The sequence below is a fragment of the Chiloscyllium punctatum genome, chromosome 1, assembly GCF_047496795.1.
Source record: "Chiloscyllium punctatum isolate Juve2018m chromosome 1, sChiPun1.3, whole genome shotgun sequence".
In the NCBI taxonomy this organism is placed as follows: domain Eukaryota; kingdom Metazoa; phylum Chordata; class Chondrichthyes; order Orectolobiformes; family Hemiscylliidae; genus Chiloscyllium; species Chiloscyllium punctatum.
In genome coordinates, this window is record NC_092739.1 from 77,479,646 (window position 1) to 77,494,640 (window position 14,995).

At 39.4% G+C, this 14,995-nt stretch overlaps 1 protein-coding gene across 1 annotated transcript in view; it reads right to left on the bottom strand.

Annotated features, from left to right (window-relative positions):
* Positions 1 to 14,071, bottom strand: part of LOC140476612 (cysteine-rich hydrophobic domain-containing protein 2) — a 59,975-nt gene extending 45,904 nt beyond the window's left edge. Inside the window, exon 1 of the mRNA XM_072569476.1 lies at positions 13,891 to 14,071. Coding sequence (XP_072425577.1) covers positions 13,891 to 14,036 — 146 coding nt within the window. The 5' untranslated portion in view covers positions 14,037 to 14,071. The remainder of the gene's footprint in view (positions 1 to 13,890) is intronic.
* Between the last annotated feature and the right edge of the window lie 924 nt (positions 14,072 to 14,995).

Sequence of the window (14,995 nt, forward strand, 5' to 3'; positions counted from 1 at the left end):
AGCCAGTAATTATGAATATTCAGACAAAAACAAGTTTGGCTTGGTCATGATATCTCTCCTCTCCAGTGTGGACAGCCTACCAAAGTTCACTTTCTAAACTTAGTATAAACGGTGGTCATTTGAGCAAGGTACTAAGGTGGTGCCAAATAATAATGGTAACAACTACTTCAGGTGATCAGAGAAGTTGTTATATTTAACTTTATTGAAGGGTTTCCTTCTTTTGTATGCTAGGTCTTTTGTCTAGGCGAGCCCCAATCCCTATGCTCCAGTGCCTACATTATTACAGTAAGTGACTTGCAAAGTACTTAATTCACTGTAAAGCATTCTTGAGCATCTCAAGGTCATGACGAATGTTAAACAAATTCAAATCTTCATCACTTTCTTTCACTGCAGATATCGCTATAAACTTTTGACCAGAATAATTGAGAAGGACATTTCCATCAAAGATGCTTTATTTACTATAATTATTTTGAGCAACCACAGAAGATCGCATTAATCTAAGATGAAATTCATTTCTACAGCCTTTTTGTTAAACTATATTATGTAAATTTATTTTGTAAAAGAAATAACGGCCAAAATTCCATAACAGTTGTGGTAATTTAAATATCCAACCCTTCAAATCGAAGAAATGTATTAATTATAAACTAAGTAACTCTACTGTGGTATTTTTGTACCTAATCCTTTTCAAAAACTCTGATTTAATAACTAAATCTATGAAGCTTCCAAATCATTGAGTAAAGATTTACTAACTCCCTTAGTAAACAGTTCCTGCTACTTAAATTGTGTTTGGTTGGTAACCTAGGCTTGTTTGATTTTAATAAATGAGATCTGCATTCAAAAGTTCTCAGCGGTCATAGACATAAATAAACTTAAAAGCTTGGATATATTTCAAACACAAAGAATGAACTGCTCTGTCTGACCTCACAGGCAACAAAACGAGACTTGAAACGATTGCACTGCTTTAAGTTTGGTACAACTGTAACCAACTGTTGTGCAAAATAAAACACCATGTTATTAGGTTTTCAGAGACAGCCAAAAATAAAATCAAATTTTAAAAAGAATTGTTTGCGTCAAAAGGAAAAGTATCCTTGTGACAATTAGACTGATAATACAATCCCTATCCCTCTTCATATGTCTATTATTTAACTGAAGCCTACTGCTATACAAGAACAAATAATATTCCCATAGAAAATTTTAAACGTCTCTGTTCATGTCAAACTGTTCAACCCTCAATTGTGTTATAAGCAAAATACTTACCAGTTTTCTTTTTGGACATATTAATTAATTCAACATCAGTTCCTTTTGTTGGAAGTTTCTTCCCAACATTTATGATCTAGGGCTTAGGGCATGGATGAGAGAAGAATTCTAAACTCAATTGTGGCTTGTCCCTTTTAACTTTTGTGCCAACAACATTGTTGCTCAAACCAAGTCTATGTGATCTAACCCTTGAACACTTTAAAGCCCTAAATAACGTCTTCTCTCAATCATTTCTTTCATTTAAATAATTAGTTTCAATTGCTTATAGCTTAAAGCCCAGGAGTCCCAGAATCAATTTTAATATGACAGGTACAGTTGAAGATAGATAGTGCAATATTGGATGGACACAAAGTTGGAACAACTTTTGAGTTTATATTTAAATGCCCTTGAGTAAGCACTCATCAGTTACTGATTAGCTACCTTAATACTTTTGTATTAGATGGCTGCTTAATTGGTGAATTGAAGTTGCACCAAAGATTAAAAAGATGAAAGCTCATAGATCAGAAATATAAAGTGTAAGAGAAAACAGTCTAAGGTCCTCTTTTTCTTCTCAGTATCTATATTTTTGAAAGGTAAGCATGATTATCCTTTACAATAATATTAGTTTGGAAGGGTAAGGCTTAACTCCACAAAGGACAAATATCATTACACCTTTACTAGTCAGTAACATTGTTGCGCAATGAAACACGGAGTATAATCTCGATCTGTATCCTCCTGGTCTGACAGGTCTCCCAACATCAAGCCATGAATCAGTGGTTCAATGAGGTGTGGAGAGCAAGCCAGGAGAAAAACTCAAAAAAGTGAGATGCCAACCTGTTGAAGCAACAAGACTTACATGTACTCTAAAGGGTTGAAACAGTGATACAATAGACAGAGGTAAGTGATCCCACAAACAAGTGATCAGATCAGAGCTCTGCAGCCCTGCACAAATCTCAAATAGATGTGGTGAACAATAAAATACCTAAGCAGAGGAGAAGATTCAATAAACACACCCATCGTCAATTATGAGAAAGCCCAACACATCTGTCTGAAATACTGGGATCCATTTTCAGCAGAGTGGAGGATCCATCTTGCATGCCATTTGAGGTACCCAGCATTAATGATGCCGGAATTCAGCTAATACAATTCACTCTAATATCAAAAACAGCAGAAGGCATTAGACATAGCAAGGACTATTGTCTGTGATAACATTCTGGCAGTAGTACTGAAGACCTCCAGTCCACAACAAGGTCCTGTCAGTTATTTCAGTACAATGAACAAATGTAGAAAATTGCTCAGGTACATCTTGTCCACAAAGAACAAGACGGATCCAATCCAGTTATTTGCAATCTCTTTAATTAATGATCAAGTATAGATTAAGGAGATTCATTGTATAGTTGACAAAACTATAATGCAGTACAAGACAGTAATAGCCTGCTCAACAATGAGGAGTTTAGTTTCTGCCACGACCACTGTGCCCTGACCTTATTAAGCATTGATAAAAGCACTAACTTCAAGAGGGAAGGTGAAAGTGACTATCCTTGACATCAAAGCACCTTCTGATCAAGTGTAGAATTAACAGCCCCAGCAAAACGAAGGCCCATGGCAATTAGGGGGAAACTAACGGTCGGATCATATCTAGCACAAGTTGGTTGTGATTACTGGAACCCAAGCATCTCAATCCCAGTACCGCGATACAAGATTTCTCAGGCTAGTGTCCTGAGACTAACCACCTTCAACGAACATCCCAACATCATGAAGTCCGAAGTCGGGGTGTTCACTGATGTATGGTGTTCAGTGCCATTCAAATGCTTTCAGTACTGAAGAAGTCGTACCCAGTGCAACAAGACCAAACATTATTCAGGATTGGGCACTGACAAGTGGTGAGAAACATTCATAACACACAAGTGCCAGACAATGCCCTATTCTAACAGCAGAGAATCAGACCATCTCCCCATTTCATTCAATCGCATTACCATTACAGAATACCTCACTACCAACATCCTTGGAGGCACCACAGACCTGAAATTGAACTGGCCATATAATAGTCACAGAGTCAGAACTGTGACTACAAGAGCAGATCAGAGACTGGAAGTTCTAAATTCCTCTAATTCCCTAAAGTTTGGCTATTGTCCTCAAGGCACAAGTCAGGAATTGACAGATTACTCTCTATAGGCCTGGACTCATGCAGTGCCAAAAGCACACAAGCAGCTCCATATCTCAAAGGAAATAAGTAGCTAGATGAACAGGCACCCTATCCATCACCTTAAGCAACAGCACAAAGTGCAGCAGTGTGCGCATTGTACAAGACAGACTGAAGCAACTCTTCCCTCCTTAGCAGCCTCTTTATTGTAGATATGTAACCTACATCATCTGCAAAGATAAGGCCAGTAGATTCTTGGGAACACCACCTGCACATTCCCTCCCAACCACAAAACATTTTAACTTGAAACTATGTTGCTGTACCATCACTGGGCCAAAACCTGGAACTTTCTTTCCCTAATAACATTGAGTGTACGTATACAGGGTGAAATGCAGTACAGGTCAGTCTGCTATGACACACATTTCCTGTAACGCGACTGATGAATTGGGGACTTTATTTGTAAAGTGCGATCTTTTAAAAAGTGTGTTGGCTGTAACACAATTACATTGCCAACAGTTTAAGCACTGTTTCTAAAGTGAGATTTTTTTATAAAGCAGGGTTGCACAAGATTGCAACCACCACATTATAAAACTGACTATAGTTCATGCAGTGGTTAATCCTCATGAGAAATTAGGAACAGGCAACAAAAGCTGGCCATGCTAGCAACAAACTCATCCCATGAAATGAAATATTTTTAAAACTCTTAAGAATATCGTTCTGTTAACAAATTAATCGCTGAAATTAAATCACAATTAGATAATGGGTTTTAGCTTTAATGTCATCAAATTCAACAGCACAAAGGAAATAATTTCCAGCGAAACTGGGAAAAAAAAATGCATTCACAACCTCTACAACACACAATATTGGCATTAGAAATAAAGGCCTTTGTAGGAATAGTCCTTTCCTTTTTGGCAATGCTAGTTCATCTACACAGTAGTGACTTCCTGTCAGCAGTTATTACCGTGTTTTATAGTTGATTAAATTAAGGTGAGACAGTTAAGCTTCAGAAATATTTTAAGGGTGTAAACTGCACTTCTGGAGTTTTTAAAACAACACTGCCAGGAATCTACCTCAATTTGGAATACTTCAATAAGGCATGTGTTTACAATCATTTTGCTTTACAATTTACATTCTTTGGTTTTACTTTCTGCATTTGTTCTTTTTCATTATTCTTCAATGATAAAGACAATTTTCCAGTAAAGCAGTGCAGATTAAACTCTTGATCACAAATTTAATTTTTCGATCAAGATCCTTTAGAACTACATGAAGCATCATAATTAATGACCCTCGCTATTAAAAATGCCATATAACATATACTCATTTGATTTTATATTACAATGCACACAGTGACAGTTTGTAATGTTAAGAAGACGTACTGTAGCAATTCACCAAGGCTCCTTCAACAGCCTCTTGCAAACTTGCAACCTCTATCAAGATGGGCAAAGGCCGTAGATTTAATGGGAACCACAGCACTTGAAAGTTTCCCCTCTAAGCCACGAAGGATCCTGTCTTGGACCAAGTATCACATTTCCTTCACTGTCACTGGGTCAAATTCCTGGAAGACTCTTTTTAACATTACTATGATTGTTGCTGCCCCAAATGGGCTTAAATGGTTTTTTAAAAAAAAAGTTCACCACCACCTCAAGGGCAATTAGTGTAAGGCAATAAATATTGGTCTTTGCCAACAACATTTATATGAACAATTACAAAAAATGTAAAAATAGCTGTGAAAGATTGAACACAGTGAAAATAATTTAACCTTAAGGTATTGATGACAAAATGCTCAAGTTTTGTTAGAATCAGATCATCACTCCTATCCACTATTTTCCATTCTCCAGTCACTAATATTCTTCAATAGCCAACTGTGCAGTCTCATGGATTGCATATAATAATTAAACACATATCCTGAATACAAAGAACTCACCATTCACCATTACACTTAATAAGTGAGATGTTAAGGAGTTAATTTGTTCTGCAGACCTGCAAAATAAATTGATGCCCCAGGGGTAGGGTAGTATGTTTCTCTGTCTTGCAGAGAAAATGTAAAACATTTACATCGCCATCTCCTACTATTCAGAGTAAATTTATGTTATCATCTCCTATTCAGAATCAATAAGAACATTACAGTTAAAACTTTAATTATGCCCTGCAGTCAAAAAAATGATTTACACCAGATCTTGCCATTAAGGAATGATCTGAATTAAATTATTTCTGGAAATGTCAAGTCACTGCATTGTGTCTGAAGTGGTATGTGACTATGGGGGGAGTGGCTGAGGTTATTTTGAGGGCATTACAAAGCCGTGTTGAGGGTTCCTCCAAAGCTTGTACTTGATTAATAAATTTTGGCTGTTCACCAAAGTTGGCATATTGCAGTTGCATCAAGTGTGTAAGAATCTCAAGAATATGAACCTAAGATAAGCAGGTCACAATATGTTAAAACAACTTGCACACAAAATAGGAGTTACAAGGCAATTATCTTATCTACGGTTTGACAGACAAAGCTAAACCAATTTGCAATTTATACAGTATATATCATAGTCACTGGACATCTCAAAATGTTTTACAACGAAAGAAGTACTTGAAGTGAAGTCATTATTGTGATGTGAAACTGAAAAAATGAATTTCAGCTAGCACTTGCATGGTATCCTTTCTGTCTTACGGTCATCAAAAAATGTTTTGACAGACAACGGATTATCTTGAAGCATAAATCATTGCCATGGAGCCAAACACACAGCCAATTTGAAGACAATCAGATGCCACAAATCATAAATATGGCAAGTGACTTGGTTGGGATACAACCTCTTCATCGAATAGTGCATTGAACATTTGTGTCAACCTAAGCAGGAAGGCCATAATTCAACAATTCATTCTAAAGATAACACCTCTGATAATGTAGCACCCTCTCAATACAGCATTGAAGTTGCTGGCTGGATTCTGCAGTTGTTGCTCTTTATATAAAAAAGATTTTCAGGCATGGGATGGCACAAGTCTGTGGCAAGTGTGACCTTCTGACCCAGAGACTGGAACACTATCTTATGTTAGTCAGCAAAGCAACACCAAGAAAAATAAAAGCTTAACCAACTGAAGACTGGGAAAATGATTGCCACACAACACAATCACAACTGTGGCTAATTAGAAAATCTAGCTGTTTGGTGTTGGCCTAACAATGCTAAAACAAGAACGCAATGATGAACTGATGAAAATTTTGCAGGGCATAATCACTGAATCTTGCTGTCCAATTAAGCAAAAACATCCAATTAATGAAATATATAAAAACATGTTTAACAGGTTAGTTAAAAATAACTTACTGTCAGATGTCTTGGTGGCTGAGTTGTTAAGGCATTGGATTACTATCCATTTTGCACTGCAAGTATGGGTTTGAAACCAACTCCCAGCAATGTGCCATGGATTATTCACTATTTGAATCTTGCAGCACAGTGAACTGGGCTAGAAAATCTGGAGGTATTTCATAATTTGTCTGAACAGCAGCAGCATGGTGGCTTAGTGGTTAGCTGCCTCACAGCACCAGGGATCCAAGTTCAATCCCAGCCTCAGGGAACTGCAAATATGGAATTTGCACGTTCTCCCAGTGTCTGCATGGGTTTCCTCTGGGTGCTCTGGTTTCCTCCCACAATCCAAAGATGTGCAGGTTAGGTGAATTGACCATGCTAAATTGCCCATAGTATTCAGGGATGTCTAGGTTCAGTGCATTAGTCAGGTGTAAATATAGGGTAGAGGAATAGGTGTGAATGGGTTACTCTTTGGAGGGCCAGTGTGGACTTGTTGGGCCGAAAGCCTTGTTGCCACACTGTAGATATTCTAATACAGAAAGCAAGATTAGTAAGTAAATTGGGAATGACACCAAAATTGGCGGTACAGTGAACAGCGAAGGAGGCTATCTAAGAGTACAACAGGATCTTGATCAACTGTGCCAGTAGGTCTATGAATGGCAGATAGAGTTTAATTCAGATAAATGTAATGTATTGCATTTTGGTAAGATAAACCAGGGCAGGTCTTACATAATTAATGGTAGGGCCCAGGAAATTGTTGTTGAACAGACAGACATAGGGATGCAGATACTTGGTTCCTTGAAAGTGGTATCACAGATATTCAGAGTGGTAAAGTCAGCATTTGGCATGCTTGCTTTCATCGGTCAGAGGATTGAGTACAGGAGTTGGGCTGTCATCTTACTGCTGTACAAGACATTGGTGGGGCCACATTTGGAGTAGTGCACACAATCCCTGCTACAGGAAGGATATTAATAAATTAGAAAGGGTGCAAAAAAGATTTACAAGAATGCTACTGTGACTGGATGGTTTCAGTTATAAGGAGAGGATGGAACTCTTCTTCCCTGGAGTGTTGGGGCTAAGGTGACCTTATGAAGATTTATTAAATCATGAGGGGCATGGATAGGGTGAATATCCAAAGTCATTTCCCCCAAGGTAGGGGAGTCAAGAACTACAAGGTATAGATTTAAGGAGAGAGGGGAAAGATTTAAAAGGGACTTAGAGGAGCAACTTCTTCGACGGAGAGTGATGTGTATATTGAATGAGCGATCAGAGGAAGTGGTGGAGCAGGTACAAAAACAACATTTAAAAGATATTTGGAAAGTACATAGATAGAAAAGGTTTAGAGTGACATGGGCCAAACACTGGAAAATGGGACTGGTTCAGTTTAGGAAATTTGGTTCAACATGGATGAGTTAGGCCAAAGAGCCGGTTTCTGCACTGTATGGCTCTATAATTACTTCAAATGAGTAACAAAGCTAAGTCATTGATGAAGAGAGTGTGTGGAAATGCTTAAACTACTTGAAACTCAATATTCATTGAAGAGGTTGAGGAAGAACATCATACAGGGATTTGCAAACAACAATAAGGATACTTGGAAAGCAATTCTGATAGGGAAATCTTAAGTTTAGGGGAGCAGTCAGATGTTTGTGCAACGGCAAGCATGATGCCAAGATGGTATATTATCTTCCTTGATGTCAGAATGCAGCAGGTCACTCAGCAGCTGCACAAAATGCTGACAGTTAGGGGAAGGCAGAACAACTAGGGGTTGTGGTAAATATTAGTACTGACAGCATGGGTAGACAGGAGAAGATACTATAGGTAGATTTTAAGAAGCTAGATAACAGTCTTAAGAGACAGCATCTGATAGGTAATAATCTACTCCACAGATCAGTCCCAGCACCACACTCCTGAGAGTATAGAAATAGAATAGCACCAATGAATGCATGGATGTAATCATGACACAGGAGAGAGGGTCTTTGACTTCTGGGGCAAGTGATATCGGTACTGGTCAGGCAGGCTGCACTTTAATATGGCATGACCCAATATCCTCATGTTTGTAAGTGCTGAGGGAGAGGATTTAAAATAATTTATTGGAGAAATGGAAACCAGACAATTGATAGATAAACTAGGTACACAAAGCATTGGAAGTTGCAGGCAACATCAGATTAATAAATGGTATGGCATCATGTAGAATCAAATTAAAAGAAAATAAAGAAAAATCCAATTTAAGTTTACAATGAATGCCAGTAAACATGCTAGCCACAGTAAATATGGTGCTATTTGATAGGAGTCACACTAGCTTGAGAATATGAAGCTTTGCGTCAACAGGGTCTTGGCTCAGAAAAGAGCCAAGTTGCGTACTAAGCATTCATGGACACAAGTTGTTTAGAAAGATAGGAATGATTAGGAAGGAATGAAAGGGGAAAAAGATGACAGCATTTAGAGCTCAGGTGTCCTGGAGGACTCAAGGACATACTTGGTTTTAATTAAGAAACAACAGACAACAATGACTGAGAAAGGTAGAGGAACGAATTTGCAGGGAAATAACAGAACTGAAAGGGTATTGCAATACAGGAGTTACAATACTCTCCTTGCAATCTAGAGCTCTCAGCTAGTTATCTGAAGACATGCAGATAAATCCACAGCAGCTAGAAAATTCAGATTGAATAAACAAATTAAAAAGCTAGCCTCAACAATGACTATGAAACTACTAGAATATCATTAAATTCTATGTGATTTGCTTTGGCTTTTCAGGGAGAGAAATCTGCCCTAAGTGATTCCAGATCCATAGCACTTTGGCTGACACTTAACTGCCCTCTGTAGCTTAGCTTGCTACTTCCTTACATTCAAGACAATGACAGCTTACCTTCACCTTCTCAAGGGCATTTGGGAAGGACACTAAATGCTGGCTTTGCCAGTGAATCCCCACCTTATACATAAAATAATATAGAACAATGATACATTGAGGAAACAAACAATCCCAGACCTGTCATCAAGCAATTTCAAAAGGTAAGGAGAATAGTATCAGATCCATACGTGACGAGCAAACATGCATTAAAGCCAGTGCCTTCACCCATCCCTGCAACAGTAACTTGACGTATTATAGTTGCAGCTGAAAAATGTGTTGCTGGAAAAGTGCAGCAGGTCAGGCAGCATCAAAGGAGCAGGAGAATTGACGTTTCGGGCATAAGCCCTTCTTCAGTTCTGATCTCCAGCATCTGCAGTCCTCACTTTCTCCTAGTATTATAGTTGCAATCAGATCTGCGAATCAAGGTTTGGTCTAATCATAGAATCCCTACAGTACAGAAGCAGGTCACAGCACCCCTCTGAGAAGCATCCACCTGGACCCACTCCCCTAACCTATCTCTGTAACCCTGCATTATCGTGGTTATTCTACCCAGCCTGCATGTTGCTGAACATTATGGACTGTGGGAGGAAACCAGAGCACCTGAAGAAAATGTGCAGATTTCACATAGACAGTCACCTACGGTTGGAATCAAACCTGGTTCCCTGGCACTATGAGGCAGCAGTGCTAACCACGGAGGCACCATGCCACCCACATCACATGAAATACCAACTGATCTTCTTTCTGAACAGTCATAGAGTGTTACTGTCATACAGCATAGAAACAGACTCTTTAGTCCAACCAGACAATGCCAAACATAACCCTAAACTAAAATAGTTCCACCTGCATTCACTTGGTCCACACCCCTCCAAATAATTCTTATTCACAGACAAGTCCAAGTATCTTTTAAAATGCTATAACTGCAAAAATCTTATACTACTGAACTGTAATAGCTATATTAAATCTAGAAGCAAGCCTGCAATCTCAGGAGTAGCTACAAGATCCATACTACTCTCAGTCCCCCATTTGTTTTTCACTCTAAGTTACTCGAGAATCCAGAGTTATCATAATGAAAGGCTTTAATTAGTTAGTTATAGACGAATAACTGTCTAAAGCACATTGAGAGTCAGAAGATTCTGAAACATGTTTCAGAGAATCTACTTGGCCAGTATATTTCCAGTCCAACAAGGAATTGTGCAATGCTGGATGTGAGTCAATTCACCCTAACTTGGAACTATATTTCCATTCCTTCATTATCACTTGGTCTAAATACTGGAACTCCTTTCCTAATAGTACTGCGAATGTAACTAAACTAATGAACTGCAATATTCAAAAGGAGCAGTAAGTAGGTCTGTAGTAAATGTTGGCCTCACAAGCAATGCACACATCCAAAAGCATTTCTTTTTAAAATTTCAAGAAAATCGATTGAGCTTTTTTGATGACAGTAAAACTAGTTGATGTGGTCTGGACAGCCTTCTAAAAGGCATTTGATAAAGTACTACACAACTGGTTTGGCCGAGCAGTTGGAACTGAAGGAATAAAAGACAGTAATAGCATGGATGTGAAATTGGCCAAATAACAGAAAACAGAGGAAAAAGATGTTTTTTGGACTGGGAATTGCAAGGGTCAGTACAAGAATGACTGCTTGGTTTGGCATATATCAATGACCTAACAGGATACAGGGTATCAAAATTTACAAGTGACAAATCTAGAAGAGAACTGAGAGGAGGAAGTGGACACAGATAGGCTGGGGGAATTAGTAGACATAGCATAGAGAACATTTAAATTAGAACAGTGTGAAGTAATGCTTTTGGAACAGAAGAACAAAGAGAAGCAATATAAATTAAAGCATGTCATCCTTTGCAAAAACAAAGAAATGGAGAGATATGAACACATCATTGATGCTGGCTAGACAGGTTGAGAAAACGGTTATAAACTAAAGCATTCTGGATCCTGGGCTTTATAAACACAGGCACCAACTATAAAAACAGGTTATTTATTAAGTGGTAAATCTTTCAACAAGAATATGGAATCCAATCTGCACTGCACTTTTGGAAGGATATGAAAGCTTTAAAAAAGGTGCAGAAAGAAATAGGAATGGCTCCAAAATTGACGAATTTCAGATTGGAGAAATTGGGTTTATTCTCATTCAAGAACCTTGGAAGGGTATTCAATAAGGGTGATCAAACCGCCAACAGTCTGGGCAAAATAAAGAAAAGTTGTTCTCTAATTAAAAGATTGAGAATAACAGGACAGATTTTTAGTGTGAATAGCAAAGGCAGCAAAACCAACTTGAAGAAAATTTTTTTTAATTATTCAGACAGTATCTATAAACTGCATGAGTCTGGAGGCATACTCAGTCATAGCCTTCCAAAATATTCTTCTTGGACATGTTTCAAAGTGAACATTTTTTTTTGAGTTTTTTGAGGGCAGAGGTGTAGATGCGATCTATATGGATTTCAGTAAGGCATTCAACAAGGTTCCCCATGGGAGATTGATTAGCAAGGTTAGATTTCACAGAAAACAGGGAGAACTAACCATTTGGATACAGAACTGGCTCAAAGGTGGAAGATAGAGGGTGGTGGTGGAGGGTAGTTTTTCAGACTGGAGGCCTGTGACCAGTGGAGTGCCACAAGGATCAGTGCTGGGTCCTCTACTTTTTGTCATTTACATAAATGATTCGGATGTGAGCATAAGAGGTAGAGTTAGTAAGTTTGCAGATGATACCAAAATTGGAGGTGTAGTGGACAGCAAAGAGGGTTACCTCAGATTACAACCGGATCTTGACCAGATGGGCCAATGCGCAGAGAAGTGAAAGGTGGAGTTTAATTCAGATAAATGCAAGGTGCTGCATTTTGGGAAAGCAAATCTTAGCAGGACGTATACACTTCATGAAAAGGTCTATGGGAGTGTTGCTGAACAAAGAGTGCAGGTTCATAGCTCCTCGAAAGTGGAGTCACAGGTAGATAGGATAGTGAAGAAGGCATTTGGTATGCTTTCTTTTATTGGTCAGAGTATTGAGTGTAGGAATTGGGAGGTCAAGTTGCAGCTGTACAAGACATTAGTTAGGCCACTGTTGGAATATTGCATGCAATTCTGGTTTCCTTCCTATCAGAAAGATGTTGTGAAACTTGAAAGGGTTCAGAAAAGATTTACAAGGATGTTGCCAGGATTGGAGAATTTGAGCTATAGGGAGAAGCTGAACAGGTTGGGGCTGTTTTCCCTGGAGTGTTGGAGGCTGAGGGGTGATCTCAGAGGTTTACAAAATTATGAAGGGCATGGATAGAGTAAATAGACAAAGTCTTTTCCCTGGGGTTGGAGAGTCCAGAACTAGAGGGAATAAGTTTTGGGTGAGAGGGGAAAGATATGAAAGAGACCTAAGGGCAAACATTTTTCACAGAGTGGTACATGTATGGAATGAGCTGCCAGAAGAAGTGGTGAAGACTGGTACAATTGCAACATTTAAGAGGCTTTTGGATGGGTATATGAATAGGAGGGGTTTGGAGGGATATGGGCCAGGTGGGACTAGATTGGGTTGGGATATCTGGTCGGCATAGACAGGTTAGACCGAAGGGTCTGGTTTCCATGCTGTACATCTCTATGACTCTAAATTCACCAGGCTACAGGGAAAGGGCAGGGGAGTAGGACATGTTTTGTTCTTAGCGATTTTAAGATTCTAAAAACATGCAGGACTTCATACAAGCAGACACTGCAAATGAGGCGCTAAAATTTGCTGAAATATCTACGCTTTTCCCATACCTGAAGATAATATATATCCAATACAACTAACAATGTTACCTTTATGCACATTATGATTACTCTACAGTGAGTAACACTTCGTAAGAATACACAGGACATAAATCAAAACGAAACCAAAAAGGAAACATGCAAAGAGCACAACACCATGATCCACTACAACCTGGTAAGGAACCTACATCTTTACTCAGCTGTCCCACACAGGTCCAAGAGGTGAGATGCATTACACTGAACATTACTTTAAAGGGCGTTTTTCTCTTTATTTATTTATTTTAAATGATGCTGATCTACTGTTCCCATCATCTGCAGATTTTAAAAAAAAACTCCTCTGCTCGTAGCTGACTTTGACGGAGTCAGACTGCTAACCACAACGAGGCAAAATCGGACTGACCAACAACAAAAATTTATCCGGGCGAGGGACCGGAAAACATGTCAGTCATCCCGAGCGGTCAGTCATCCCGAGCGGTCAGTCACAGTCACTGTCACTGTCACAGTCACTGTCCGTCAACACAGTGTCACCCGGCCACAGGAGCTAAACCAAAACCCCCCAACCCCCACTTGCCGCTCCCTCCCGTCGCTCTCCGCTTTATCCCCCGCCGCGATTTTTCGGTCGTTCTTACACAGTGACGTGTCCCGATCCCCGCACCACCACCGGGTCGGGTACGTATTTCAGAAGCTGCTCCTCCAGCGCTCGCTCCTCGTCTTCCTCTTCTTCATAGATCGCATCGAAATCCGCCATGATCATCCCGGAGGCCGCAAGCTCCATAGAGACACCGCGCGCTGGCCAGCGGCCCGCCCTCAAACCTCGCGAGAGCTCCCCACTTCCTCGCCGCCTGGGAAGTGACGTAAAGGTCGCGCGGCCAGTCTCCTAAGAAACGTTTCAGCGGCCTGCTCCATTTCTGAGAGTGACAGCTTGGTCCCTGTCTCGGCCACAGTAATGACGATCAGCCAGCTTCCAAACCCCATCGCGACTGCACCTATCCGTTCCAGTCCTCCTGGACCATTGCTGTATGGCCCTTTAAGTGCCAGCCTAAATACTTATTCAATGGTGTGAGAGTTTCCGTCTCTACCATCCTCTCAGGTAGTGAGTTAGAGATGGTGGAAAAATATCTTCACTAAATCCTAGTTAAACCTCCTGCCCTTAATCTTAAATCTTGCAAAAAGCAAGGGACCGAGCACCGAACCCTGCTTCCACCATTAGACGCAAGTTTTCAGTCATAAAAACAACTTTAGACCATAATCCTCTGCCTCCTGATGCTTACGCAGTTTTAAATCCAATTTGTCAATTGACCTAGACCACGGGCTCTTACATTCTTAAACAATCTCCAACCATGACCTTGCCAAAAGCCTTATTGAAGTCGATGCAGACTACCTTCAGTGCACTACCTCATCCATATAACTAGTAATTTCACCAAAAAGTTCAATCAAACCTGTCAAGGTAATCTCCCCTGACAAAGCCATACTGAATATTTCTGATTAATCTTGTCTGTCCATGTGGAGATTAATTGTCTATTACATTTTTTTTACCAATATTTTCTCTACCACTTGATGTTGGAAAATTTGGAAATATTAATACAAATCTCATTACATAAAATACAAATACTTTATTATTTCTATACTTATTTAACCTACAATTGCCATAATTTAGTGTCAAACATTGTAAGATCACTCTTTCAGTAATATTAAGTATTCTGGTATAAATTCATCAAACATCTTCATTTTTCG